Consider the following 27,902-nt stretch of genomic DNA (forward strand, 5'->3'; position numbering starts at 1 on the left):
ATGGTTAATCTCACTGACCAAAACTAACCTAGACAAAGGGGACTTTGGGGAAAGATTGCACGTGCTGAGATCCTCGTCTTCTCTGTGGACCCACACATTCCCATCCCTGGAGAAATTCAAAGTCAGGCAGGACAGGGCTCTGAGCAACCTGATCTAGCTGTAACGTCCCTGTTCCTTGCAGGGGACTTGGACTAGATGGTCTTCAAGGGTCCCTTCCAACTCAAGAGATTCTATGATTCTATGAGAAGCATGTATTTCTCTTGGGTCAAAATGAAATGGTCAGAAAAGGCCCAAAGTGCAATGAAACAGGAGAAACATAATTGAAGCAGGACACATAAAATAGGTAAGCAGAAAGAAGTGATTTTTCACACAATGCACAGTTGAACTGGGTAACTCACAGCCAATGTTGTAGATCCAAAAGTACCCATAGTTAAACTAATAATTTGGCAAGCTCTTAAACCTAAAAATAAATCTTCCCATTCAGGTAGACTATAGTCTGCAAGCTGCTGGTAGCCATGAAAGTACTCTATAGGAAGCATCAGCACGTATTTTTCTTCCTTGCTCTTTATACTTCCTTCTCAAGCACCTGCAAGAGGCTACTCCTGGCCAGGATACCAAGCTGTATATGGGTCAGACTGAGCACTCCTTTCTTACATCAACATAATCATGAGCTATGTCAAATACATCCTTCTGTTTTAAAAGTGACACCTAATGGTAAGTAGTTACCAGTTTCTTGTGTTATTAGATATAATCACTACCCTTCTCTGACATTCATGTGCTGGAGTGTCTTCCCAACCTCCTTTGGTTTTGTTCTTCAGCTTTTTCATTTAGACTATCTATTTGAAAGCTGTACCATCATTTTTCATTCTGCTGTGAGAAAGCACTGTGCATTTCTGCAGTGGTATCAAGTTTTCTGTTTCATTGGCAACTCCTTTTCCAGTTGGTTCCTGGTCTCCCAGAGGCCGCCTTGGCTGTTACTGAACGCTCAGCATTGGAGACTTGCCATCAGTGAGCTGTGATCTTTTTCCTGACTAAGAAAGCAATTGTAGGCTTCATCTGTGTATGATGGATGCAGTTAGGATTTCCTACTAAATGTCAAACGTGAATTTATCAACACAGAATTGCATCTGCTGCAGTCCTCTCAATCTCACAGATGCAGAGGACAGGTAAGAGCTTTCATACTACTAAGAAGGCCCAGTGGGGTGGACCACTTACCTGCTCAAACAGTTCTCCTCTGATCAGTGCTGTGGAGATCCTATTGATGACATCCCCATTGGTCATGAGCTCATCTCTGTTCATGGCCAGCCGTGCTGCCTTAGCTGGCAGCCCTGCCCGCAGGTACAAGCTGACAGCTGCCAGATAATCTCCCTGTCCCTCCTGGACCTCCCCAGCCTTCTCTTCCTGTTGGGTATCCAGCAGCCATTGGTAGTAACCCCGACGCAGCTTATCCAGCATCGGGTGTCCCTGTTGAAAAATGCATCGTTGGTTGAGCTGAACAAAGGCAAGTGTTGTCCTGCTCCTCCTGCAGGCTCTGAATAGCTCATGGCACCAGAAATCTTGCTGCCCAGTTAAACTAAGCAACTGTAGCTAGCAGAAAACAAAAAAGCCCAGTGTACCACTGCATTACTCACTCTTTTGCAAAGCCCCAGCTACTTCCAAATCCATCTCATTACCCTTTCTTCCTCACTATTCACCAAGTTTGTAATTCCATCAAAGCAACCCTCCCCTTACATTCCTCTTTTATCACACTGAGACATTCCTTGATATTTTATTCCTTGACTGTCAGTTGCATGATCATAAAGAACCCACTGATTTTATTCTTGTGTTCTTTCTTGTGAACAAATTGGGCTAGCATAATCTTGTCTAAACCACATCTCTAATGCACCCTGCCCCTCTAGCCATGTAATGCTATACTCTAGAAAATAAAAGCACATGTTTGGTGTTGGAACAAAGATCTATTCATCCCCATACCTGGTCTTTTGCCATTAACAGCTATCTTGCTGATTTCTGCGCTTGCTGTGTCTTAGGGACATCACTTTGTATCTAGCACAATAATTAATTCTCTCTACATCCAAACCTCCACACTTGTGCCTTGCTCGCTCAGTTCTATGACCTGGACTCTTTCTGATGGCAAGAATCTCCCATTTCTTTAGCAGTCAAGGTTCCTTCATGCAACAACCCCACCATCTGGAGTGGAATCAGATGGGGGAACTCCAAGGCAAGCTCAGAGTCTCTTTGGGAGCCTTTCCAAGCAGATGTGAGACCCTGAGAGGCCAGGTGAAGTGCACCTAGACACTGACTGGGCTCTGAACCAGGAGACTTGCCAAATAAGCACAGACCACAGACCAGAGAAACTGTATTCTGTACCTTGGCCTCAGCGACCACAATGCATTCATCCCACATGTGCAGCTCCTGGTACATGTCCATGGCTTCTTCCGTGGCATTCTGTATTAAAGAGCAAATTGTCAAGCTGAAGGGTCCATTAGCAGACATATTGCCATTGAACTCTCACAGCAGGTAGGTGAGAAATGTAGGAAACATTTGAACATGTGAATCATGCCCTCTACATGGTTACTGATCCTTCCTCACTCTCTTCCAGCAATCTTACGCTCTACATCTTGGAAGACAGAACATCTCCTTCTATTCCAGGGCAAAAAAAATTTCTCCCAGGAACAAGCAATCTTTCTTCTCAGAAATCACTCTCAGATCACAAATCATCCTGCTCAGAAACAAGTGAGATCTTTTCTGCTCCTTGTTCCTTCACTCACCTGTTCCAGGAAGATCATCTCAGCCAGCTTGTAGTTCTTGTCTAGCATGGCCAAGCGGGCACGCACCAGGTAATGGTCTGTCCCATCCCCACCCTGCAGGCAGTTACAGTTAGCTCAGTTGTTTTTACTGGGTGAAAGGCTCTGGATATGGTACAAGGGAAGGGAATGTAGGTGGTGTCTGTGTCACTACAGAAACTGAAGAAGACAGATGTGAATCACAGAATTGAGAAGATAGGAGCAGTACAGAATGCAACAGACAGCCAGAAGACCTGGATGAAGAATGATGTCAGCACATTCTACAAGACTAAGTCCTGGTCTGTAACAGTATACTGTGGGACTCGGACACCAGGTAATGTGTATGCAAGTATTTACAGGGATGTGACTACCCTGAACAGGAGAAAAGGTTTGACTCACATGCTCTTGAGCTGCCTGGTCAGCAATAGCATTGGTTTCATGCAGAAATCGAGCCTTTGCCACATTGCCCAGAGCTGCAAAGCACCTTTGAAAAACCAAAGCAGTTAGTCACTGAGGGGTTTGTCAGCACCTTTGGTTTAAGACAACAAAATCAGAACCACAGCAGCAAAGTCATGCAGTGGAAGGTGTTGAGATGGGTAGCCTCACCTCAATAGAAAGATTTTGCCAAGGTCCACGTTCAGATGTGCCCTCTAGCCCTGGTTTGTGGAGAAGCCATGGACATGGCTTCAACCCTCTACACTTCAGAGATAGATGTGCAGAGTTTGTCCCAGTCTACCAGGTCCCTGAAACCTTGCTGCTGCACTGGCTTGAACTGCTACCAGCAAAAGTTTATGCTACAAAGTGACACTCTCCTGACTCCAGTACTGTCATTACTGTCTAGGACTAAAGGACAAAGTCATTGCCTGGAATAGGGAACACTTCATTCTTTGATGCAGTAAACCTTGCAGGTCATACAGAAAATCACATCTTTAGTTAGACCCTAGATTCTGTGAGGGACTCAGCAGAGTGTTCAGGCCAGAAAGATGAATTAGCATTTTCCCATACCTCTCTGCTATGTGCAGCTGTCTAGCTTCCAAAGCTAGTTTGCTTAGGGTCTTCCACATGGCTTCAGTCTCTGTTGACATTTCCAGTGTCTCCAAAAATGCAGTAGCCCTTGAGACAAAGAGATTTGCAGACTTTCAGTGACAGAACAGAAGAGCTCTTTGACTAGAGCTCCCTAACAAGAGTTGCACTGAAAACAGATGGGTATGATGAGCTCTGAAGAAAACTGTATAAAACAAGGCCTGACACGTAGGGAAAAAAAATCAGTGAAGGTGATGACAAAGCTGAGTACTCATTGCTGAAGGACTCCACTGTGTGTTACAGCCACATCCTGCATCAAAATCATTCTCTGTAGTTGAACCTCAACTCAGCATGGAAAGTTGTGCATGTGTAATTCATGGATTATAGACCCTCAAATGTCTGCTAAGTGATGTGGAGTACCTTCCATAACCACATGGCTTATCTAGCACTTACCTGTGATAATCCTCATCATCAATGGCAGTTCCAAACTCTATGAGACCTTCATCTAGTGTGTAGGACACAGTGTTCACTCCTTCAGACACAATCACTTCAGTCTTTCCATCACTCCGTTCCAAGTTCACAACATCTCCCTAAAAAGAGTGCCAGCTGTCAACACTCCCATGTTGTCTGGGGGTGTGCAGGGCAGTAATGACATGAGGACAGTTCTATACCAACTGTGAAAGCTCTACCAGACCATTTCTGGCAGAGCAATATGAGACAGATGAGTTCATGTTTTGTCCAGGAGAAACCAGTAGTTCCCTTCTGTCCACTGTCCACAATACCATTTTGCCTATTCCCACACAGGAAGCAAGACAACAGAAACTGATGGAGGAAATCAAAGACTCCAGAGTTTTACCTTCAGAGGAAACATGGTAACTCGTTCAGGAGCATCTATGTTATACCAAATGCAAAGGTTGTTTCTGCTCTGAGCCACCACCACATCACTGCCTGGGACCCATTGCACATAGGAGCAGTAGTTCAAAATGGTAGTCTTGGTGCTGCTTCCAGTGTCATACAGCTGCAACTAGATGGGGAAAGTGGAGAAAAAGGCTTGGTATGGCTCATGGCTGGGCTGCTAACTGACATGAACTTGGTAGCAACATCTGAGCAAGGATATTGTAAAGAGATATAACCAACCAGGAGTTAATATGTTGCTTGAACTTCCACACTCTTTTATTTGTACATATTACTGTTTAAGATTTGAGATCTTTTTAAATATTTGCATATTTGAAGCAGCATGCTCAGACCCTGCCTTCCTTATTAATAAGCTCATAAATAAGTAAATCAGAATATATCTTTTGTAGAGCTCTAACAGGAGAATGGTCTTCTAAATCCTTCCTCAAACAGGCTAGGGGACCAAGCAAGCCTTACTCTGCAATTCTGTGCTGAGCTATCCATCCTAGGTAAAATCTTATTGCAAGGACTGCTGCCAACAAGCTGAGAGGGTGTTTGTGAAACTGTTACCATCATTTTGGGCATAGCTTTGCCCTGGGCTTACTAACACTCTTCCAGGCTATGTTCCCAGGGAATTAGCACAAGCCAAAGGTCATATTGGATATGCTATTTGGTTGTGACTAAGTTGTTTTAGAGAATTAGAGTTCATCTTACAGATGTAAATCAAGCAGAAAATGCCTTTTTAAATTGATGTGCAAGTACAACATTGGAGTCCTCATCCTGAGATTCACTCACTTGCCTCCCTCTCCCAGCAAAACAGTCTATGATCTGTATTTTAAGGAGCAATGAGATGGAGGAAGATGTCAAGTAACTAACTTCAGAGTGAGCTATGATTAAAATCCAAACCTATGATGCTGCCAGCTCCTGCAGTCTGAACACGGTCTGTTTTTCCTAAGAAGTGGTCAAGAAGTAAGGAGTACTTCATATGTTTCTCATTTCTCTCCCTGAACTCAGGCATACTTGTCTTTACTTCTCCCACAGTGTGCCACCTCACCACGCTCCCCTGCCTGGCCTTACCCTCATCTTCTTGTCCCTGAAGAGCAGTTTGTGACCTGTTTCATTCAGCTCCAGCCAATCAATCTTGCTGTCGTGGCTGACAGTGCCAACACTGTAGTTACCTACAAGGTCCACTTGGGAAAGAAAAAGAAAAAACAGTGTTAAATACCTAATGTGTCCCAGGGTGCTGAACACTCAATGTTGCCCTATAGGGATCAGGTATCTGGGACTTAAATACTGCAGGACCCACTAGCAAACACACTGCAACATGAAAAGCATAATGCAGTGACATTTATCTTGGAGCCTCATCAACAACAGTAAATCCCTCCACCCTTCTATGAGCATGCAGAGATCACAGGCACTACAGAACCTTGGGTCCTGAGCACAGTGACAGCCACTCCACAGCTGTGCCTTCACAAGGCAGCTAACCTTCCAAATCTGGTGTCTAGTGTTCTGCTGACAGACAGAGTGAATGTGAAATGAGCCTTCAGGAATCTGCTGCCTGATAGTGTGAATGCAAAGAGGGCCTCCAGGGATATGCTGTCTGGCACGGTGCATGCAAAGGAACTGAGGAGGCCAGCAAAATGCAGGGGAGTGAGTGATGTTTACATTCACCTGTTGCTATAGTCTTGATGTCTATCAAATAAGCCAGTCTCTTGTTCTCCTCCACGCCTCTCTGTTGCCTCTCATTGATACGGACACTGTTATTTGGAAGGAATAACTGTTACCTTTACTGCTCTCTACATTCAAAGGATCAAACCCCATCCTTCCCCTGCAAGACTCAGTTGCAGTTACCCTCAACACATGGAGCCTCTTGTAGTTCTTTGACCTGTGACTCTTGTACAATACCTACAATGCCTCTGACTCATGGCTTCATTCCAGAAGCTGCCCCTTTGGACCCCTATTGGTTCCCAATAGCAAATTAGTTACGATGCTTCCACCTCTGAGCAGCCCATGATCTTCCTTACTCTCCTCCTGAATTAGTAAAGGGAGTATGATATTTTAGAGAGACAGAGGAGCTCCCACTTGCACCTGAAGTCCCCAGCAATGTCATACTAGGATCAACTGGATACAGAGATGCCTGAGTACATGCACTGGTTCCTTTTCAGGCAATAACCAAGCCAGGCTTGAATAAACAAAAAGGAAAATGGGCTGTACAAGTGCTTCTAAAACATTACAGCCCTGAATCACAACACAGCAATTAAACCCCACCGTTGGTCACTGCCAGATGACTACTCAGAAAGCATGCAGCAATGTGTGCTCAGGTCCCAGTGCCCGTGAGCTACGTTCTGCAGGGTGGGACACTTCCAAGTGTCACTCCCACAGTGTCAGTACTGGCTGCACAGGCAGGTATCACACTTACCTGACCAGATGAGGATTCACAAACTCTGTGCGGACAGAGCCTAAGATGTCATTGCTTCCATATTCTACCAGTGTCAGCTCCCCTGCATTGAAGATCATGCAGACCTGTAAGAGAGAGAGGAATTCACTCTTACAGAAATGCCAGGTAAGCACAAATATCTACCAGTGAGGTGAGCAGAAAAGGACTGCTGCAGACAAGTATAAATTCAAACCCACTAGGATGAGCAAGGAACTGTTCTTGTGACAGTCTCAAGGCTGCTGAGTTTAGCTCTGGGCCTATCACTCCTGCAGGAGGAGCTAAGCTGTCATTCTGAGAACTACCAGACAATAAATCTAAACTTGTCCAGACTTCCTGCCTTGCCAAACAGCATAGGATTCCAGACAGTTAACACATTCTGTTTTCTGTACCTCTAACATCCTCTCTGGCTATTTTTCTTTTATTTCTCCTCTCTCCTTTGTGGTTATTGCTTACACAGTCTTCACAATGGACTTGCTCTGTACCTGGCAAATGTGGGAAAACGTGGAAAAGGCAAACACGGGGAAGAAGCAGATTGGGATGCACATGGAGAGGATAAACCCAGGAAGCAGATGAAAAACACTACTTTCCAGGAATGTGGTTGTCACTTTTCCAGCCAGAGCATACACTTCTTTACCCACCATTCATGGTAGCACCCTGCCCCATCCAACTTACATTCTCATTGTCAAAGAAGAACTTCTCATTCCCTCCAGATCCTTGCCAGGCTACCTACAATGCAATGACACAGAGTGAGCAGTCCAGGCTGACAGCTTTTGGAGGGAAACATTGTGGTCTGTGGTAAGCTCTAATCTCCCAGGACAGATAACAAGAACTACACTGCACAAGTGATCACATTCCAGTCCTTCAGCTGTCAACACTGTTGTTCACCTGGAATTTGAGATGAGTACGAGGTAATGCAATAGTTGCTGTGATTACAACAGGCAAGTGGTCAGTTAGGCAGAAAACTGATACAGAGATTTAGTCTGTCTAAGTTTTCAGCAGTATTTTCCAACTCAAATCTATAATTGGGAACTACTGCTCCCAGACAGATTTGTGAGCATACCATTGGTCTGAATAAACTGAATAAACACTTGTGCAAACAAAGCAAAAATGTCCTGGGGTGTCATTAATAGTTTTGCCAGACATTTAACCTACTGCCATTTTACCTACTAGGTTTTCCAGACTTGGCATATGGTCTCATCACTCTGCACACAGGTTCAAGGCATTGGGCAGTTTAGTCTGGATTGTGAAGTACTGGAAATGGTACTGGCACAAGCTGTGGTACTGTGATCATGAATGCATTATATATATATATATATAATTTTTTTAAGAAGCACAATAAAACTCATACACTCACATCTGGAATGTACATCACAACTGGATGCAGATGTGCATCCAGTTTTGCCTTCCACTCTCCCAGTACTAGACAATGAAAACACTGATAAATCACAGAATCATAGAATGGATTGGATTGGAAGGGACCTTAAATATTATCTAGTCCTGACCTCCCTGCCATGGGCTCAGGCTGCCCAGGGCCCCATCCAGCCTGGCCTTGAGCACCTCCAGGGATGAGGCACTCCCACTTCTCTGGGCAGCTGTGCCAGGGCCTCACCACCCTCATAGTGATGAATTTCCTCCTAACATTGAATTTAGATTTCATCAGACAGCAATGACTTCTCAAGTATGGCACAGAGCAGCCTGGCAACCACATCAGCCAGTTCCTCCAAGTCCCTGGGATGCACATCATTGGGTCCCATAGATTTGGACACATTCAGTCTCATCAGCTGGTCTTAAATTTTCTCTTTGCTAAGAGCAGACTGGTGCAAATCCTGCAGAAGGCCATCAAGATGTTTGGGGCTGGGACATTTGCACTGTGAGTAGAAGCTAAAGGAATTGGGCTTTTTCAGCTCAGAGAAGGGAAACATTAGGAGACATCTATGAAGATGAACCTTCTTTGCATAAGTGGTTTGATAAGAAACCTCCCAAAATCCCTTCCAACTTGAATTATTTTATGATTCTTTGAAAATAAATTTATTTTTTCCATGCAGAAAACATTGTGAGTTGCAAAGTTAAGCATTTGACATTCATGAAACATCAGAGATCTTCCATTACCTCACTGAGCTTGTTGGAGTTGATGTCACCCAGTAGTAATGTGTCTGATGTGTGGGCCACCAGATATCTGTCTTTCCCTAAGATCTTCACCTCATCAATCTCATAACCATAGTGGGATTTCAATACAACACGGGTTCCCGTTGAGAGGTTTTTCACAATGACCTACAGAAAGTGTGAAAAATATGAGGTCTGCTTTCCACACACAGAGGAAGGCTACCCCTGTCCTATGGAAGATTATATAACAGATAACATTTGGTTGTTTAGACACCCCCTCAGGTCATTTCACCCTGGTTTTAAAAGGAATCTTACAGTTTATTTTGCATGGGATGATGACTGCAGTAGAAGTGTGGGATTCTCATTTCTACCACTTGAAAGTTTCTAAACTTATTGGAGGACTACTCACACCCTCAAGAATAAGTCATACTTTAGGAGCCCTGCTCGCTCATCAGCAACTTCTACTGCCTGGATTGCTTGTGCACCTTTACTACCTGATTTTGAACCAGGTAAAGCTGAATGAAATTAAACAACTTAAGAAACCTCTATTTTACTCAGAGGTACCTCAAACAAATTCACAAGCTAGGAAATAAACTCCATTGTCTTTTACACCTATCAAATTTCCACACAGTTCCTGGCCCTGTTCCTGAAATATTCCCTGTGTCCTTCCCAACAAGCTGCTATGGACAAAACACAGATGTAAATGTGCACCTAAAATGCTCTGGTAACCTGTGATGATTCTGGTGCACATTTTTCAAGGTGTAACTGCTTTAAAGGGAAAAGACAACGAGGCAGATGGACTTAGAGAAATACACCATTACCCTTAACTCTTTCAAGGGTAGTTGTGTAGCTGCCCTGGGGCTGATGCTATCTACTACAGAATTCACAGAATTCTCTCAGCAGATTATTTGGAATCTGTATGGCTGGGACAAGGACTGGAGACAGTTTACAGGCAGGAAAGAAGCCGATGGCACAAAGAACTTCAAACACATTTAGTTTTAGGGAAGGTCTCATTTCCACCAAGAGACTTATTGGACATCCTCTTACCTGGCTTGGTCCCACATAAGTCATTTCAAATTTGTTTTTGTAAATGCTTCTACGAAGGCAGCAGTCAAACTGCTCGACACCTCCACACAGAGTGCCCTGGGGAAACAAACACTTCTCAGTCAGTGAACTGTTTTAAGGGGAGGCAGTCAGACCCTGTTCACGCAAAGAGGATCAGAGGTGCAGCAGAACCCCACGTATCCCTGCTCCTCTGCAGAACCAGCTGTATAGAACCAGATGTATAAGGACCAGCCCTATTCTCACTCTCTTCAAAGAACAGGAAAAATTCTAGAGAAATGGAGCTTACCAAATGTTGGCACACGCATGACAGAGAAAGGCAAAAAAAGAAATTTCTTTTTATCCTCATCTTTATCTTCATTTCCTTTATTCCCCATTATTGCTACTTCCCACCACTCCTCTGCTACCCTCCCAAACTCTCCTCCCTTTCAACAGAATCCTTCCACCTTTACCTCTTTCTTTATAACATCCTCATTCCTTCCAGCACTCACCTATCCCTTATGTCCTTCCTCTCCTCTGCAAATATTTGTTCTTATTCAACTAATTCTCTGAAAAGATTTTAAGGGTTCTTGACTTTGTCAAACATAAAAAGATGTATAAACTGTCAAAAAGAAGTTGTAAATAGCAATTTCTTTAAAGCTCATTAAATTATGTAGGGAGATATTTAACTTAATCAAGAAATGTTTAAAGAAAGATTAATTTAGAATAACAGAATATTTTGAGTTGGAAGGGACCATAAAGCTCACTGAGTCCAATTCAACTGAAAACTCAACTATAAATCTTTGAAGAATTACTTAATAGAGAAAGGCAGACCAGAGCCCATAGTCTGGAAGCAGAAAAAAGGCAGCTCTGAACTGAAAACAGCACACAGAGTATAAGAAACAGTTCAGCTTTCTGGAGCTGGTGCTCATGACACTGCCCTAGAGAAGCTAAGCTGACCTTATTGAGCTTTTATCAAAAAAGGGTTTGCTACCTCTGAGTCACTATACAACAATTCATGATGTTTTCCAGGTTCACTGAAAATAACACAGAATCACCAAATGGTTATAGGGGCTGGCAGAGAACTCTGGAGGTCCCCTGGTCTAAATCCCCTGCTAAAGCAAGAGTCATCCAGAGCAGGTTGCCCAGGACCACATCCAGATGGCTTTTGAAGATATCCAAGGAGGAAGATTCCAACCTGTTTCATGGTTCAGCCTCCTGCACAGTGCAGAAGTGTTTCCTGGTGGAACGTTTTGTGTTTCAGTTTGTGCCCACTGCCTCTTGTCCTCCCACTGGGCATATTGCACACCAGACTTTAGCAGTGTCTCCTGCACCAGGCCTCAGCCTAGGCACCTTGCATCCCACTCCTAGGTGATGGTGACTATTCTGGTGAACGCCCTCTGTACCACATAACTCTCATCTCAGGAGAATGCCTGAGACTACAGCTGGCATTTGACTTGTTGGCTCAAGGCTGCTAATTCATGATACAAACCGCACAGATCCTTGAGCCATCCCTCTTCCAAGCCAGAGATGTGATGGTGTAGAGGTGAGGTATTTCTTTGGGTTTGGCTTCCTCCCAGGCACCACGGCGGGGGCTCCAGTTCAGAACCCTCAGCCTATGAGAAGAGATAAAAAACAATGAAGAAATGAACGCAGTTGAAGGAGAAAGCACTACAGAGGGGAGACTTTACCATCAGCCATCGCACCTATCGTAGCTTCCAATGACAACGGCCTGGCCACCAGGACTGGCAGCTGCTGTGGTGAATTCCTTCTCTGAGGAGTCTCGGCTATAGTCAAAGGTTTGAATCACGTTGCCCTCCTTCCCATAAGCCACAATCTTCTTATCACATCCTGCAGCCACAATGCTGTTCAAAGCCCAGGCAAGGGCGTAAGGAGGACAAGGATGCATCACCAGCTTACCCTACATGAGACAAGAGATGAGATCTTGAATGCACCATTGGATTTAGCCCTCAGTTGAGCTCTGTAGATTACCAGAATGAGACCAGTATGATGCCTTTCCATAAGGACCAGTTCATGGGTGTTGCTTTGTCTGCATGCTGCAGGAAGGCAGACAGAAACCAGAGCTGAGATGCAAGAACTATTCCACTCATTTAACTGGGAGAGAAGATTGCTGATGTCAGTAAGAAGAACAGTACTATTAACTAGACTGGGATGCACTACTAACCTGGCAGAGTACATTTTGGGCTCTTCAGTTTATCATGCTAGAGTGCAGACGGTGACTCAAATTGCTTCAGTTAAAAAGAAAAGATCTGAGTAGGAACAGCATTTCTTCACCACAGCTTAAAGCAGTGAGACTTCTGGAGAGAAACTGGAGGCTTGGGAGAAATGCTGGGCTGCCCACAGTATCCTGTCCACAGACACAATGTGATCTTGTGACTGTTCCCTGAAAATCCTACCCATTCAAGCATCATTCTCCAAGACAAATCTCATTCTCCAAGATCTCCTAACATGAGATCTTCCTGACACCTGAAAAACCTCATATCTCACACACAAAATAAATTCCTCTCTTATCAGTACACTCACGAGTAGTTTCAAGTATCTCATTACTTCTCCGTCCATAACAATGCTGCACAAAACTTATTCCAGCAAACACAGACTGCTTCTCTCCAGACTTGCACTCCCTCTACAACCTGATCACTTTACAGAGTTCTTGAGCTGGGGATGCAATTGCTCACTGAATAAGGATCTTTGATACCTGTGATTCACCTGAGCCCTCATCATCAAAGAAGAAGCGTACTATGGTTCCATCTGCATGGCCAGACAGGATTCCCTTCCCTGAAACACTGTAAAGAGACAGAAAGGATGATGTAAAGTTTCAGTAAGACTTGCATTTTTGTTTTTCTATCCCACCCTTAAAAGCCAGTCCCAGGGCCAGGGCTGTGGTTCCTCATCAAAGGAACCTTCACCAAATGTAAGTTGGGTGGTGAACACAGGAAAATGTAGTACTGTACCAGTGTCTGTAAAAAGAAAGCTGACAAAGGTATAGAGAGGAGAGTGGGCAATTAAATATCTTTGCCACATAAAAGCACAATAACTAACTTACTGTAGCATACTATGTTACTAAAACACATAGATTCTAAGGAATCTTGAGTGAAATAATAATAAAAATTTCTTATAACAAGGTGCTTCAAACAATCTTTTCATTGAAACTCCTCTGGAAATGAGGCTGGGTATTGTAACACCAGTAATCCCTAAAAGCAACAACAGTTGGAAAAAAAAACATCTGGACAAACACTCCAAGACTAAAACCATTAGCTACAGCATTATTGTATCGTGTACTTCTCTATGCAAGCAGGGAGGAGGAGTAAGGAAGAGGAAACAGGAATAATGTGGTGTACATAGAATGAATATTTTTAATGATAATCCATTTCTGGAATACAGATTCTATGAACGCTGCCTTCTGTCTATTTCAATCCCACATTTGTCATTATTATCCATCAATAACAGCATGAGCTGTGTTTAGAAATAAGAGGAAAAGAGAAGGGGGGGGAGATTGGGGAGGAAAGAAGGGGAAGAGGAGGGTGTGGAGAGGCCAGGTGTCAGATTTTAGAACGTGATTTCTTCTGGGAAGCACTGAATTTTATCATCTTGATGAGAACCAACAGCATAAAGACACTCTGCCATCCTCCCATATCGCCACAAGTTCTGTTAGGGACAATGGCTGGGCAGGAGAATGAGCCAAAGCAGTGTAGCTAAAGCAATTCCATACTCACTTGGAAGCGAGTGAGACCACATAGGAATCTGTCCCATAAATGGTGGAAGACTTGTTGTTCTTTGTATTCGCTATACGAACCTGAAAAGAGAAGGGTCAGTGTTGCTTCTGGCCCCACACAGAACCGTGGACTTCCTGCACTGCAATATCCCCAGAGGATTTCCAGTTTATAAGCACCAGAAATAATTTGTTTCTGGTAGGTTAGAGAACAAGTAGCATTGTTAGCACTGCAGTCACACTTCCACATTTCTAGGACAGCTCAGGAAAAGGACTCAGGGATCCAAAAGAACTTCCAAGGACTTTTCACCCAGAGGGTGGTGAGGCACTGGAACAGGTTGCCCAAGGAGGCTGTGGATGCCCCATCCCTACAGGCATTCAAGGCCAGGCTGGATGTGGATCAGGCCTGGGCTGCTGGTTGGTGACCTGCACACAGCAGGGGGTTGGAACTGGATGAGCACTGTGGGCCTTTGCAACCCAGGCCATTCTATGACTAACTGGGAACCAAAACCAGCAAATTTAAGCTAGTGGTGTAATCCCTTCATTGCTGATCAGTGTCTTAAGCCCACACAGTAATGTTTTCTACTCTCAAGCACAGGTGCTTGCAGGCTTTCATAGATCTTGAATGGAATAGAAAATCAGGTAATAACAAGTTTCTCTACCTTTCCTTCAGCAAGACCAAAGACAATGGCATTCTCCGCTGGCCACAACAAGCAGGTCACAGCACTCTGTCAAAGAGGAAGAAAAAGAAGTAAAAGCTCCACCCTGCTCAGAAAGCTGCTCGTCCCACAGCTACATAAGGCAGCTCACGAAAAGTAAGACCATTCAGACCAAGAAAGAGAAGAAATGTGGGTATTGGAATGGACCTTAATGTGGGATTAAGACACTCCATAGTGATGTCTGAACCAGGTAACAGTGAGCTAGGGTACAGTAAGAGGCTAAGAAAAGCTGGAGCTGAGCACCAAACAGTGTTTGTATGTTTTTTCATTTACAAGCAAGATGGTTATAAGATGCTACCAAGTAGGCCAGGCAGAAACAGGTTCACTAAATCCAAATCAAAGGAGTTCTCAAAATCTGAGGTGTGGCGATCAGGTGAATAAATCTGACCATGAAACCTAATTGTAAGAGAGGAAGAGAGCTCAACTGTTTCATAGCTAAACTGAAAAATTTCAGTCAGTAAGTTTGGGTACAGTGCTCTCTGACACATGCAAGTAGAACTAGAGCAGCAGAACACTGAAAAGGCCAAGGACATAGCCTGACTGAAATGGCAAACCTAAGCAGCATTGGAACAGGTGGAAACTGCATTTTAACTGAATTCTGCATGCTTTACGTTTTGGTTAATGGGGAATCTTGGGGTAATGATGCACCCTAAAATTATGAACCATACAGAAAAAGCAAAGCACATTTGGCTGTTAATTAAATCCAGCCTGAGTCTGACATGCTCAAGATAAGATAAGGTTACCAAGGTAACCAGGTCACAGCTAGCAGGCTTTTTAACATGTCAGTGTAGGAACATGCTGCCTGCAGAACTGCAAGTTAAAGTGGGTGAGTGTTGAGCCCAAGAGCCCAAAACTCCATGCATAGGCTATCAGCATTCCATCTGCAATCCTGTGACAGTGCAACACTTGGCTGCCAATCTATCCCCTCTGCTACTGACTGCAGAATGGGAATGGTGGCTGGGGAACAACAAACTGCTCAGGCAGATCCACTGTCTTGGCTGGTCTTCTATGAGGCAGCAAACTTAGATTTCCATACCTTTCAAGAGAGGTTATCTGGGTCTTGTAGTTGGAGGGGTTAGGGGAAATGCCATCAGAAACAGAGAGAAGATGCCCATAAACAGTTTTTGCAGAAGTGGAATACAGTGACTGCCATGCAATCAGTCTATGTGCAAAAGCAGGCAAACGGCAGAGGATAATGTGGAACTGTGAATGATCTTCTTGGCTTTGTGAAGATATAGAAGATATCCAGATGAATTTGAGTGGAACAGCACTGTTCAGGACACAGATCCTGTCATCCAGGATACTGAACAAAAGGAGATCAGATGTTTACCCTGGAGGATTGGCACTGCATTTCTGCAACAGGTGTCTGAGGGATGTGGTCACAGAGCCAAGCCAGTTGGACTTCAAGAAGTGTTTGAACTACACTCTAAGAAATATGGTTTAATTTTTTAATGATCCTGTGTGGAGCCAGGAGTTGGACTTGATTCTTGTCAATCCATTCCAAGTTGGATATTCTATGATTTTATCCAATCACCAGCCTCTGTTCTTCTCACTCTGAATTACACTGCTAGACAGCCTCCTCCAGCCCTTTATGGCTTCATCGTTGTTTCAGATAACTGATTTTCTCTGAGTGTCAGCACAAGAATTGCTACAGGGAAAAGCTGCAGGAATAACATAAATGTCAATGGCACAACTACAGGCAGTGCCATTGCTTCTCCAACTGAAAGGGCCTGTGCACTGAGCTTCAAGGACAGAAGGAGGTATGAGGAAGCAATGGCATCTGGCTGGGAATCGATGGATGGTTTTTCTTCTAGTTCTGGTCTCAGTCAGGCACCAGTATTGCTCTGCTGCAGGAAGCAATGGATGGATTACAGCAAATGTCTGATCTTTGATCAGCTGCAGAAACTTTAGAGCTGCTGATCTGTGAAAAACAGGCTCAGATCTCTTCTGTTTCTCCATTTTAACTCACAAAAAAACATTCTGTCCACTGATGCCAAGAATCGTCCTTGAAGTCTTGTAACTGACTGCACTGACCAATAAACAGTTAATTACTGTTAATTACTGTGTCACATCACAGCATTATGAGGCCTCTCAGGCTTGGAGACATATCTCAAAACGTAGAGATTATCTTAGCTTCTATCCATGTCTTTGAGTAATCAAACATCACTGACAGCCCGCATATGTCTCTGAGCATGAGCACAGAGACATCCAACTGTTGTCTCTATCCTACATCTGTGGGAGAAAATGGAGTTAAACAGGAGTCTGGGTCTCACCATTTGGATGAACTTGTTGCATATCACCTTCTTGTCACCCCTGCAGAAAAAGACAAAAATGACTACTGGTGAAGCTGGTAAAACTGCATATTCTAGTTACCCCACCCTTTATATTTGACCTATTTGAATATTGCTGAACACAGGTTGCTTAAGTTTTGTATGCTGATGTTCTACCAAAAGCCAATTTTAAGCAGAAAATTTTCAGGAAAAAAAAAAAAGTTCATGTATTTTGCAAGACTAAGGTGAGGGGAGAATGTGGCAATTTTCTGAGCTTCCAAAACTTTGGTGATGTGCCTTTCTCATCAGTGCTAGCACTACGCACAACAGCAAACAAGTGTGAGGTGAGGCAGGTGTGTGTCTCCATTCCACACCTATCAAACAGGGGACAGCAGCGTCAGCTTCACAACTACAGCTCCACAGAAGTTGGCAAATGCTTCCACCAGGTTCCACTGTGTTCAATGAAACCCTATCTGCTGCTCACCATGGAAAGATCTGAGTGAATGACTGCAGATTAGATGATCTGTATCATGTTCTATATTGATGACCAGGCTCGGATGAGAACCCACACCAATACCCAGAAAATGTGCTGCATGGAGAGCATCACTCTCTTCAAACAGAATTGTAGAGGTTGGAAGGGACCTCTGGAGACTGTTTAGTCTAACTTCTTTTAAACAAATTTTCCTACAGTGGTTGCACAGGAACAGGTGCACCCATCCAGATGGGTTGTGAATATCTCCAGAGGAGACTCCACAACCTCTCTGGGCAGCCTGTTCCAGTGCTCTGTCACCCCCACAGTAAAGTTCTTCCTCATGTTTGTATGGAAATTCCCGTGTTCCCACATCTGCCTGTTGCCCCTTGTTCAGTTGCTGCACACCTGGCCTCATTCACTTGAATCTGGCACTTCAGATATTTATAAACAATGATGAGATCTCCTCTGTCTTCTCTTTTCCAGGCTGAAGAGTCCCAGGGCTACCAGCCTTTCTTCATACAGGAGATGCTCCAGGATCTGACCATCTTTGTGGCCCTCCACTGGACTCCCTCTAGGAGATCCCTGTCTTTTTTGAACTGGGGAGCCCAGAAGTGGACACAGTGCTCCAGATGTGGCCTCACCAGGGCACAGCGAAGGGAGAAGATCACCTCCCTCACCCTGCTGGCCATGCTCTCTGCAGCACATCTCAAGGTACCATTGGCCCACTGGCCTTCTTGGCCACAGGAGCACACCATTGGCTCATGGCCAACTTGTGGTCAACTGTTGGTCAACCAGGACACTACTGACCTTCTCAGACCAGGCCTTCCCACACCGGGACCCCTAAGTCCTCCCTGTGGGTGCAGCACTGGACACTGCCACCAGACTCACCACTCCTCTCCAATCCTGTAGACGTAGACAATGTTGTCTGTTTGGCCAATGGCGATTTTGGTGGAGTCCGGGGAGAATGCCATGCCTTTCACCACGTAGCTCTTCCTGCCGTACTGTGGGCAGAGGGCAGACTGAGCCCGAGAGGAAGGCCACCACGTCCCATCCACACAGCCCACAGCCATGGGCAACAGCCCGGGCTCGGTACCCTCACCTTGGCATCGGCAGGCTTGGTGGAGAACTTGTCACGCCGCTCACCGTGCTCGTCGTACAGCAGCACCACACGCTCCGCGGTGCACACGGCGAAGCGGCCGCTGTTGGCCGACCAGGCCATGCAGGTCACACGCGCGGTGCCGTCCTGCGGGACACACACAGCTTCAGCGCCAACACAGCTCGGATTCTCCCCGGCTCCCCCCGACCCGAAACGACCCGACTCGACCTGCGGGGCCAGCAGGGTCCGCACGTGCCGCAGCTGCATGATGAGGGACTCAGAGCGATAGCAGCACCGGATCGCACCGTCGCCGTATCCCGCTACAACCCACACCCGTTGCCTAGCAACCGCTGAGCCGGCACCACTGATGACGTCATCAACACGCGCGTCTGTACTATACAACGCCCCGCCCCCTTCCTGTTTCGGCATCTCCACTTCCGGTCCCGCCCCGTCCCAGTTCCGGCAGTTCTCAGCCTCGGCGGGGCCATGGAGGCGCTGCGGGCGGCGGGTCGCGCTGTGCTGCGGAGTCCGCGTCTCGCCCGGCACGGCCTGGGGCTCTGCCGGCGGCGCAGTGAGTGCGGGCCGGGAGCGGAGGGGAACCGAGGGTCGGTACAGGGCCGTGGGGCGGGAAGCATTGGTCTGGGCCCGGCTGGCCCTGGGACAAAATGAGGTCCGTGGGCCCGGAGCCGGGCTGTGGCTGTGCTGCGGCCTCTGTGGGGCTGAAGTGGTGCTTAGAGCTTGGAGCCAGGTCCTGGGTGCCCCGTCCCTGGAGGTGTTCAAGGCCAGGTTGGATGGGGCCCTGGGCAGCCTGGGCTGGTATGAAATGGGGAGGTTGGTGGCCATGCATGTGGCAGGGGGTTGGAACTTCATGATCCTGGAGGTCCCTTCCAACCCTGGCCATTCTGTGATTCTGTGGCATGGCCCGGAGGAGGGCTCCCTGGTAGCTGCAGCCTTATGTGCTATGCGGATGAGGTTGTCTGATTTCCCCGTGGATTCAGGATGCTTCAATTATGGGTCAGAGCTTTCTATAAGCGTAGCAGTAACGTTCTGGGAGTTAATCCCAGGAAAGAGGTGAAAAATAACCCTGAGAAGCATTATTTGAGTGTGAATGGCAGATGCATAGGTAATTCCCAGGGAGGGATTTCAATCTAGTGCTTCTAATGGTGTATAGAATCCAGAGAATCACAGAATGGCCTGTGTTAAAAAGGCCCACAATGCTCATCCATTTCCAACCCCCTGCTGTGTGCAGGTCACCAACCAGCAGCCCAGGCTGCCCAGAGCCACATCCAGCCTGGCCTTGAATGCCTGCAGGGATGGGGCATCCACAGCCTCCTTGGGCAACCTGTGCCAGTGCCTCACCACCCTCTGGGGGAAAAACTTCCTCCTAAGATCTAACCTAAACCTGTCTCAGTTTAAAATCATTCTCCCTTGTCCTATCACTATCCAGCCTCATAAACAGCCGTTCCCCTTCCTGTTTATATGCTTTAATTCTTTGGTCCTTGTCACTCCTCCTGTATGGGTGAATCCAGACCAACTGACTCCCAGTACCTTAACCCTTCTCATCCTATGCGACACAGGTGAGGCTGCACCTTGAGTGTTGTGTTCAGTTTTGGGCTCCTCACTACAAGAAAGACATTGAGGCCCTGGAACACTTAGAGAGAATGGCAGTGAAACTGTGAGGGGTGTGGAGCACAAGCGTTATAGGGAGCAGCTGAGGAGGAGGCTCAAGAGAGATCTCGTGCTTCTCTGTGTCTGAAAAGATGTAATGAGGTGGGGATTGACTTCTTCTCCTAGGTAACTTCTATATAACAAGAGGTGATCGCCTCGTGTTGTGCCAGGGGAGGTTCAGGTTGGGTGTTAGGAAACATTTCTTCTCATAAAGAGCAGCAGTGCAGTGGCACAGCTGCCCAGGGAGGTGGAGGGGTCACCAAACCTGGAGGTGTTCCAGAAGAGGTAGATGTGGCAATGAGGGATGTGGTCAGTGGGCGTGGTGGGCTGGATTGGATGAGTGGGCTAGATGGTCTTAGACGTCTTTTCCAGCCTCAGTGATTCTATGATGATTCTGCAATCTTCTCTGTCACCATCCTTCTGCTCTCTGAGATTTGAGGAGGTAAATGTGTACTCAATTCTGCTTCAACTGTCCTTGAAAAGCATCCCCAGAGGAAGTACTTGGTATGAAAGAAGTGTTCCTTTGTGCATGGCACTGATCTCATAAACAGTTTTTGATGAGACTGAGCTTTTTGCTGGCTTTATCTGGTAGGAGCAGAGCTTGTAATGGATGCTTTTACAGTGCTTGTTTTTTGTGTCCTCTCTTAGTAACAGTGGTGCAAGGGCTCCTTCTTCTACCAGCACTTGCAGAATGTGAAGTAAATCAGTTTCTGAAGGAAACTGAATGTGCTGAGGGCCCTCTCTAGGGAATCTGAGGAGATTGAGGAGGTTAATTGTCTACCTCTGCTCTCTTGAGACCCCACCAACAGTGCTGAGAACCCCAACATAAGGAAGATTGGACCTGTTGGGGTGGGTTCATAGAACACCATGGGGATGCTCAGGGGGCTGGAACACCTCCCTGTGAGAACAGGCTGAGAGAGCTGGGGTGTTCAGCCTGGAGAAGAGAAGGCTTCAGGGAGACCTCTTTGTTGCCTTTCTGTACCTGGAGGCCTACAGGACAGCTGAGGAGGGACTATTTTAGTGAAGCACTGGCACAGGTTGCCCAAAGAGGTGGTGGAAGTCCCTGCAGACACCCAAGGTCAGGTTGGATGGGGCTCTGAGCACCTGGTGTCCCTGTTCAGTGCAGAGAGTTGGGCTAGATAACCTTAAAAGGTCCCTTCAAGCTCAAACAGTTCTACGATCCTTTGTCAGAGGATGCAGTGACAGGGGGTAACAGCCTTAAACTGAAAAGGGAGATTTAGATTAGACATTAGGAAGAAATTCCTCACTAATGAGAGTAGTGTTTGAACAGATGCTCTTTGTCCTTTATTTTTTTAATGGACTTAATATATAGATAGATATATAAATAGATTTAATAGTAAAGCACATGGAGTTCTCTTCCCTCTGCTCGTTGGAATTCATCCATAAAGCACATTCTTCTGGAAGCTAGCTTGCACTCTTTAAATGCCAGTCTGAGCTGTTCTGTAACACAAAGCCTATAGGATGATTGCTTCCCAGTCACCTCTGCTTCAGCTGTGAGTGCTGGCCATTCTGCCCCTTTCCTGGCTGCTGCTACTGCAGATAACAGCAGGTAATAGTTTGGCTTTGCTTGCAATGAGGCAGCTTGTGGAATTTGATCGGAGTGGGGCAGCAAATACTGCTGTTCTTGTGGTGTGGCAGCACCTGAGGTGGATGAGGTGAATGCAGTACACAGCACGTGCTGCTTGCAGTGAAGGAGCTCAGGCCTGGAAATGCTAGGTTCTGATGGATAGCACTGAACACTGCAGATCTGAGGCCCTGTGAAGATATACAGAAGCTTACTGTCTTGGCTGGCAGAGCTGCTACCTCCAGGGCTAAGGGCTTCGAGGTTGAACTCTCCTTTCATTGTGTTCTTCCAAGATTGTCACAGAAGCAGGAGAGTGCTGTGGTGAGTGCATGTAGCAGCACTGCTGCTGGGAGCACTGAAGCTGCAGTGAGGTGAGGTGGCTCTGCTGGGACTAGCCACAGGGCAGCTGGTACATGGCTTCTGCTGCTAAATCATTTTGTCTTCACAGAGCTTCCTGAGAGCTGGGCTGACATGCAGGAACCGCTGCTGGAGGGGATGTGCTTCACTCTGAAGTATCTAGGCATGACACTGGTAGAGAAACCCAAAGGAGAGGACATGGCAGCTGCTGCCATCCGCCGGATTGTCGCCACGGTGAGAGCCAGCTCTGCACTGGGGTAGAGAAGAGCCAGTTTGGAGCTGGCAAGTAGACTTGGGAGGCATCGACATGACAGTCCTTAGCTCTACCTAGGGACTGTGCTGTTCCCAAGAGGAGGGTGGCTTGCAAGTGACAGGCTGATCTCTACCTCTGGAGGAAGCTGTTTTTCTGCAGGACAGCCACTGTTGCTTGCTTCCACACAGCTGGGAGCAGAACTTTGTCCCTCTCTTCACAGAGAGGAGGGGGAGAACTGGGGAGGGTGGGGTCCATCCTTTCATGGCAGTAGCATGAAGGGACTCCTGGGGTGTCCTACACAGGATGTGCCTATTCTCCAGGCACTTGCTTTCCTGTCCCTTTAGCAGGAACCTCTGCAGCATGAGTCCAAGTGAGTGACATTCTGTACAGAATCTGGGGGGTGGCTGGCAGCAGGGTGGGGTTGAGGACCCTCAGTGGCTCTTCAAAGATGTCTGGTGTGTCTCCACTGCCAGGCACGGGTGGGAGCTCGCAAGTTCCAGAAGGTGATTCTGACAGTGTCTCCAAGGGGCATCTCACTGCAGGACGCCGACACGAAGGAGATGGTTGAGAACATCTCCATCTACAGGTGGGCACAGCATGCAGGAGGACCTGGGTAAGGGAGGTGATCCTAGATGATTCCGTGATTCTGAGTGATCCCGAGCAACTAGTGGGATCTTGAGCAGCAGGGGTGGGCTGGGCCTTGTGCTGGCCCCCACAGCACTGCCTGGGTCTGAATGCATGCAGGGACCTGGGCAACTCTGTGTTCTTTGTCAGTATCTGGCCTTTTCTGTGGACTCTGCTTGTCTCTTCTGCATCCTGTGTTCAGCAGATTGGGGCTGATGGATAGAAGCAACTAGGGCAAGACTGCATGCCTACTTTCTTTGCTGATGAAGGACCACCCTTCTGCCTTCTGGCTGCAGTGGCCTCAGTGTGCCTTGGCCTGCAGCTCACTTGAGCTGACTAAAGACAGTTTAAAGAGCTGTTTTCCTGTTTGTTTGTTCCCTCCTTACTGCTGCCAGTTGTACTTTAGCTGTGTGTTTGTGGGAAAGGAGCACGGCTGAATGCTGGTTGCTAGATGAGAAGCAGAGTCAGGATGTGTCCTTGGTGCAAAAGTTGGGACTCGGCACAAGAGCTGATACACCAAAGCAGAGCATCCTACTGTCTGGCCTCCAGCTGTGCTCTTGCTTTTCTATGCACCTTTTGGTTCAGTGCTTGAGTTCACACCTGGGCTTGAATAAGGTGTCAGAAGACCAGAGAGCACACTGAGCAGCACAAGTTGGGGATACCTGTGGATGTAGTGATCTCTTACTAGCTCTGGAGAGCTGGGCTGCTGGTTATCCAGGGCAGGTGAAAGTCTTGGGCTGTCTCTCCTGTTTGTTGGTGTGCTGAGAGCACAGCAGACCTGTGCTGGGTTTCCCTGTTGCTCTGAGCAGCTCCTCTCTGCCCATAGGATCTCCTACTGCACAACAGACAAGCTGCAGAACAAAGTCTTTGCTTATGTTGCTCAGAGCCAGGAGAGCGGGGCGCTGGAGTGCCATGCCTTCCTGTCACCCAAGAAGAAGATTGTAAGCACTTCTCTTTGGCTCTTGGCTCTTTGAGGTAAGGGTGGGTATGAAGCCCTTTCTTTTTCCCCTTCAGGGAAAGCAGACCCTTACTTCTGTGCCCCTAGCTGGAAACAGAGCCAGGGAATGCACGTTTCCTCACATTGTATAGAGGTGGATGGTGAGCAATAGGAGGTTCTTCTGTCCCAGTTCCTCTGGGATCTCCTCTTGGGAAGGATTGGCCCATATGAACAGACTGGCAGAGCACTGAGCCTTGGCCTTCCACACGAACTTTGCACAGGAGATGTGACAAGGGAGGCCTGGAGCACCTCTGTTCTTGGGCAGCACTATTGCTATGGCTTGGGGTGGAGATGGAAGTAGACATTTCCCCTCTTTTTTGTACACAGGCCCAGGCCGTGACTCTGACGGTGGCCCAGGCCTTCCAAATGGCACTGGATCTCTGGGAAGCAGCAAATGCAGGTAGGAGGAATTTCTCTGACATTTCCCTCTACCTAGTCCTGGAATTGGGGTCTACATTGGCCAGATCCTGTTTTGGGCTGTATGGAGGAGAGGTGGCTTGCTGCTTGGGTGGTGAAATGCACCAACCAGGGCACTATCCTTGCTGCTGTGCTCTCTGCTGCTTCCCCATGCGGGGAGCATGCCCTGTCTCTGGCTGGGGGTGTCCCTGTTATCCGTGCTCAACTCCTCTGCACTGCTGAGCTATTGCACAGCTCAGGGCCCTGTGGGACCTGCCCTGAGCAGTGTCCCCCTCACCCTGCTCCCATGTTTGTTTGCACTGTCCCCTGAGCACAGCAGGGGCATCTGTCTCTTGCCCACAGTCCTGCCTGTTCACCCCCTGCTGAGCCTTGTTCAAGTTCCAGGCGCTAACTCTGCTGCTTTTGCCCTGTCCCAGGCTCTAGGCAGGAACAGCCCCTTCACCCTCCATGTGTCTTGGAGCGCAGTGAGCCCAGCAGAGCAAGTGAGCCAGCTCCCCCGGGGAGCCCTCCCTTCAGACACCAGTTTGGGGTACAGTATGTGCAAGTCTGGCCCGTGCCCAGGTCTGTCACACGTTAGGGCAGGAGAAGAGTAACCCTTATGCAGCTCCCTCCTCCTGGTCTCTCAGGCTCCTGTTGGTGTCTGCACAGCCCCCCTTGTACGTGCGGGCCTGATGTGACAAGGAGCAGTCTGTGCTATGTCTGGCTCACAAGGCAGGAGCCTCAGGTGATCTTTGCTCTGGGAGCTCTGCTGTCAGGCCCAGCACTGCAGCAGCCAGCCCTGTTGCACAGGGAGCTGGGACCTGCTCTGTGTACTTGGTGCCATGGTTTGGGGTGAGACAGCCTCTCTCAAGGAGAGGAACTTTGTCTGGTCATCATCTTGCCAGCCTGGGATAAGGCTCAGCCCTGCCCATCTGCACAGCACCCACTGAATGTCCAGAGCCAGTCACAGCATTTCTAGTGTTGCAAGTCTCTGTTGTCATTGTGTCCCTGCCCAGGAGCCTCTGAATGCTTGCTTCTTGACTTCGTGCTTCCAGCATTGGCCCAGTCTGGCAGTGGTTGGGGCCATCGTTGCTTGCAGCGTGCTCCAGGTGGTTCTCTGCCTGGTCCTCCAGCTGGGACATGCTCACCCTGCTCCAGTCTCTAGGCAAAGGTGTGCTGTGTGCAGCAGCCATCTCAGCTTGGTGGCTCATCCCCAGTTCACGCCCTGTGTTTGGTGCTCTGCTGGCTTGGGGAATGTGAGGAGAACCTTGGTCTGTCTCTTCCCTTGTGTGGCTGTGTCTGAGCTCCAAGGATTTCATCAGCCCAGTACTGCAGGTGCCATTTTTCCCCTTCCTGCTTGTAGACGAGTCTTGTCCTTGTCATGCCTGGTGGGTGACTGTCTTGTGAAGGTGCTGGGGACAGCCCTGCTGCCCCAGAAGAGGCTCTGGGCATCCCAGTCTGGATCCTGGTAGAGACCTACTTTTCTGTTTGTTTGCTTGCTTGCAAGGAGGAGGAAGAGGAGGAGGAAGATGAAAACCTTGATGAAACTTTATCTGGGTAAGTGGTGAGCTGGTGCCTGTGTGTAAGGAGCACTCTCGTGAGCCCTGTCTTGATTCCTTCTCCATGTCCCAAGCACGGGGTATTGCTGAAGCCACAAGTTTTGTGGGAGCTAGGATGAAATCTGTGGGGGAACTTCTGCTGTTTTCTCTGTCTCTGTCAGCTGAGGTTGGATGTATAGGAAGCTAAGGTATGGAGAGACAGATTTTGCAGTTCAACTCTTGCAGTGGGGGGTTGATACTTACCCTGAGGACATGAGTACAAGAGAGATCTCTGGGTATGTTTCTGCCACTCTTTGAGGACAGCCTATCCAGATGTGCTTCCCATGTTGAGTCCAGAGCTGGCCCTTTCCTTCCCCTGATTTCTGTGGGCATAGGCCAGGTTGGATGCCCACTCATGCTGATGGTGTGGACTAGGAGCTGGGACTGAGCTTGGGAGGAGGTCAGAAGTGGAGGATTAACCCATAGGTCTTTGCAGAAGTGCCTGTAGTGATGGGTTTGCTGAGCCTGTTCCATTATGGCTGTTCTCGTGCACCTGTTAAGCTGGTGCCTGAGGGGTCCAGCAATGTCAGCAGGCTGAGAGTGCTCTAAGTAGGGTCACCCAGGGATCAACGTGTGCAAAGTGTGAAGGTGTATATGTGTCCTTTTGATGTGGCCCTTGTTCCTGGGGGATTATTGATGGGAAGAGACGTGGCTTTGCAGCATCAGGGCAGGATGGCCTGGGGAAGGGGTTTGGTAGCGAGTAGGTTAGGGCCTTCTGCAGTCTGAGTGCCTAGTACTGCTGGGTCTGCACTGCCAGGGTCACGAGCGTGGGTCTCTCAGCAGGTGCTTGCTTGGAGATGATGGGTGCTCTGTTCTCTTCCAAAGCTGCATGGAGGAGCTGGGGAGGGGAGCCCATGGACCAACAGGTAAGCTCTCCCTCCATGTTGCTTTTCTACCTCCGCCAGCGTGGCCTCGGCAGAGGGAGGAGGTTGATGGCTCTCTTGGGAAGGTCTACTTCCCCTTCCTGTCCGTATTGGGTTCCAACCACAAATGTTATGGACCAGATCTCCCTCCCTTTTGCTTTTCAGAGTCGGTACCTCCTGTGCCCAGAACGAGCTCATCTGCTGCACAGCTGCCGCTGAGCTGGCCCCGTCTGGGGCAGCCCCCAGGCAGCCGGAAGGAGCCAGGAGGAGCTGGAGACCCCCCCACTGCTGGCCCTGGGACTGATTGCTCCAAGAACCCCCTGAGCTAAGCCACATCTCTGCAGCAACTGAGCAGCCACTCAGGATTCACCCTGTGCCTGCACCCAGGCCACTCAGCAGCTGCCCTGCTCCCAGGCACGGGCTGTTGGCACCGCTGCTGTGCAGCGCGTGGACTGTAATGCCCACTCCTTGTCCTGCTGCCCACCTGCATGAACCGCCTCAAACTGCAGTTGCTCCCTGCTCCCTTTTAAGCCTGATGGACTGGTGTTTGTTGCTCTGCCTGCTGCTGGTGCAGGTACAGCCACCCCACATGCTCTGAGCCTGCGGGATGTAGGTGGTGCACCTAGGGCTGTGCTGATCTGACTTTGCTCCTTGTAGTGGCAACAGGGAGCAGCTGAGGCCGAGCAGCTCACTGGGCACAGGGCTTGCTCAGCAAATTGAAGGTGCATATGACCCTTGGGAAGCCATAGCTCTTGGCCTGGAGGGGTCTCACCCCTGCAGTTCAGCCCTGCACCCTCCCACGAGTGAAGTGAGCTGTTTTTGAAAGGAAAGCTCTGCATTTGTAGGGAAATAAACTGAGGGTTGGTTTTGTTTTTTTTTATTTTGTTTATAGTTGTCCATTTGCTTTTGAGTGCTCAGCAGGGGCCTTGTGCAAGCGTGTGAAGTGCTGTGTCCACTGTGCTACCTGCAGGAAGGCATAGCTGGTGCTGTGCC

General features: G+C 47.8%; 2 protein-coding genes across 12 annotated transcripts in view; one reads left to right on the forward strand and one right to left on the reverse strand.

The window, feature by feature from the left end:
* The window catches only part of IFT172 (intraflagellar transport 172), a 32,455-nt gene extending 13,538 nt beyond the window's left edge, over positions 1-18,917 (reverse strand). For both annotated transcript variants that reach the window (XM_048938060.1, XM_048938061.1), the window contains exons 1-22: positions 18,797-18,917; positions 18,572-18,715; positions 18,361-18,473; positions 17,004-17,043; positions 14,674-14,739; positions 14,016-14,095; positions 12,998-13,085; positions 11,988-12,202; positions 11,774-11,897; positions 10,288-10,383; positions 9,247-9,408; positions 7,810-7,863; positions 7,120-7,223; positions 6,372-6,457; positions 5,778-5,890; positions 4,663-4,830; positions 4,260-4,396; positions 3,789-3,896; positions 3,183-3,267; positions 2,769-2,861; positions 2,368-2,445; positions 1,216-1,464 (exon numbers count right to left, since the gene is read on the reverse strand). In XM_048938060.1, coding sequence (XP_048794017.1) covers positions 1,216-1,464; positions 2,368-2,445; positions 2,769-2,861; positions 3,183-3,267; positions 3,789-3,896; positions 4,260-4,396; positions 4,663-4,830; positions 5,778-5,890; positions 6,372-6,457; positions 7,120-7,223; positions 7,810-7,863; positions 9,247-9,408; positions 10,288-10,383; positions 11,774-11,897; positions 11,988-12,202; positions 12,998-13,085; positions 14,016-14,095; positions 14,674-14,739; positions 17,004-17,043; positions 18,361-18,473; positions 18,572-18,715; positions 18,797-18,835 — 2,442 coding nt within the window. In that variant the 5' untranslated portion in view covers positions 18,836-18,917. The remainder of the gene's footprint in view (positions 1-1,215; positions 1,465-2,367; positions 2,446-2,768; positions 2,862-3,182; positions 3,268-3,788; positions 3,897-4,259; positions 4,397-4,662; positions 4,831-5,777; positions 5,891-6,371; positions 6,458-7,119; positions 7,224-7,809; positions 7,864-9,246; positions 9,409-10,287; positions 10,384-11,773; positions 11,898-11,987; positions 12,203-12,997; positions 13,086-14,015; positions 14,096-14,673; positions 14,740-17,003; positions 17,044-18,360; positions 18,474-18,571; positions 18,716-18,796) is intronic.
* Positions 18,918-19,018: 101 nt separating this feature from the next.
* On the forward strand, positions 19,019-27,789 carry LOC125690104 (low density lipoprotein receptor adapter protein 1-like). Of its 10 annotated transcripts, XR_007375503.1 has the most exons (10): positions 19,019-19,139; positions 22,270-22,412; positions 22,905-23,017; positions 23,882-23,996; positions 24,380-24,452; positions 24,886-24,998; positions 25,465-25,783; positions 25,956-26,005; positions 26,872-26,912; positions 27,075-27,147. XR_007375503.1 is itself a non-coding variant. In XM_048938097.1 (9 exons), the coding sequence occupies exons 1-9, from the start codon at positions 19,055-19,057 to the stop codon at positions 27,236-27,238; spliced, it is 942 nt and encodes a 313-aa protein (XP_048794054.1). In that variant the 5' UTR covers positions 19,019-19,054; the 3' UTR covers positions 27,239-27,789. The 10 variants fall into 10 exon arrangements, 6 of the variants coding, with proteins under 6 accessions (XP_048794054.1, XP_048794055.1, XP_048794057.1 ...); XR_007375502.1 differs by having other exon boundaries at positions 25,465-26,005; positions 27,075-27,103; XM_048938097.1 differs by lacking the exon at positions 25,465-25,783 and having other exon boundaries at positions 26,827-26,912; positions 27,075-27,789.
* The last annotated feature ends 113 nt before the right edge of the window (positions 27,790-27,902 follow it).

Source organism: Lagopus muta, chromosome 2 (genome assembly GCF_023343835.1).
Source record: "Lagopus muta isolate bLagMut1 chromosome 2, bLagMut1 primary, whole genome shotgun sequence".
NCBI lineage: Eukaryota > Metazoa > Chordata > Aves > Galliformes > Phasianidae > Lagopus > Lagopus muta.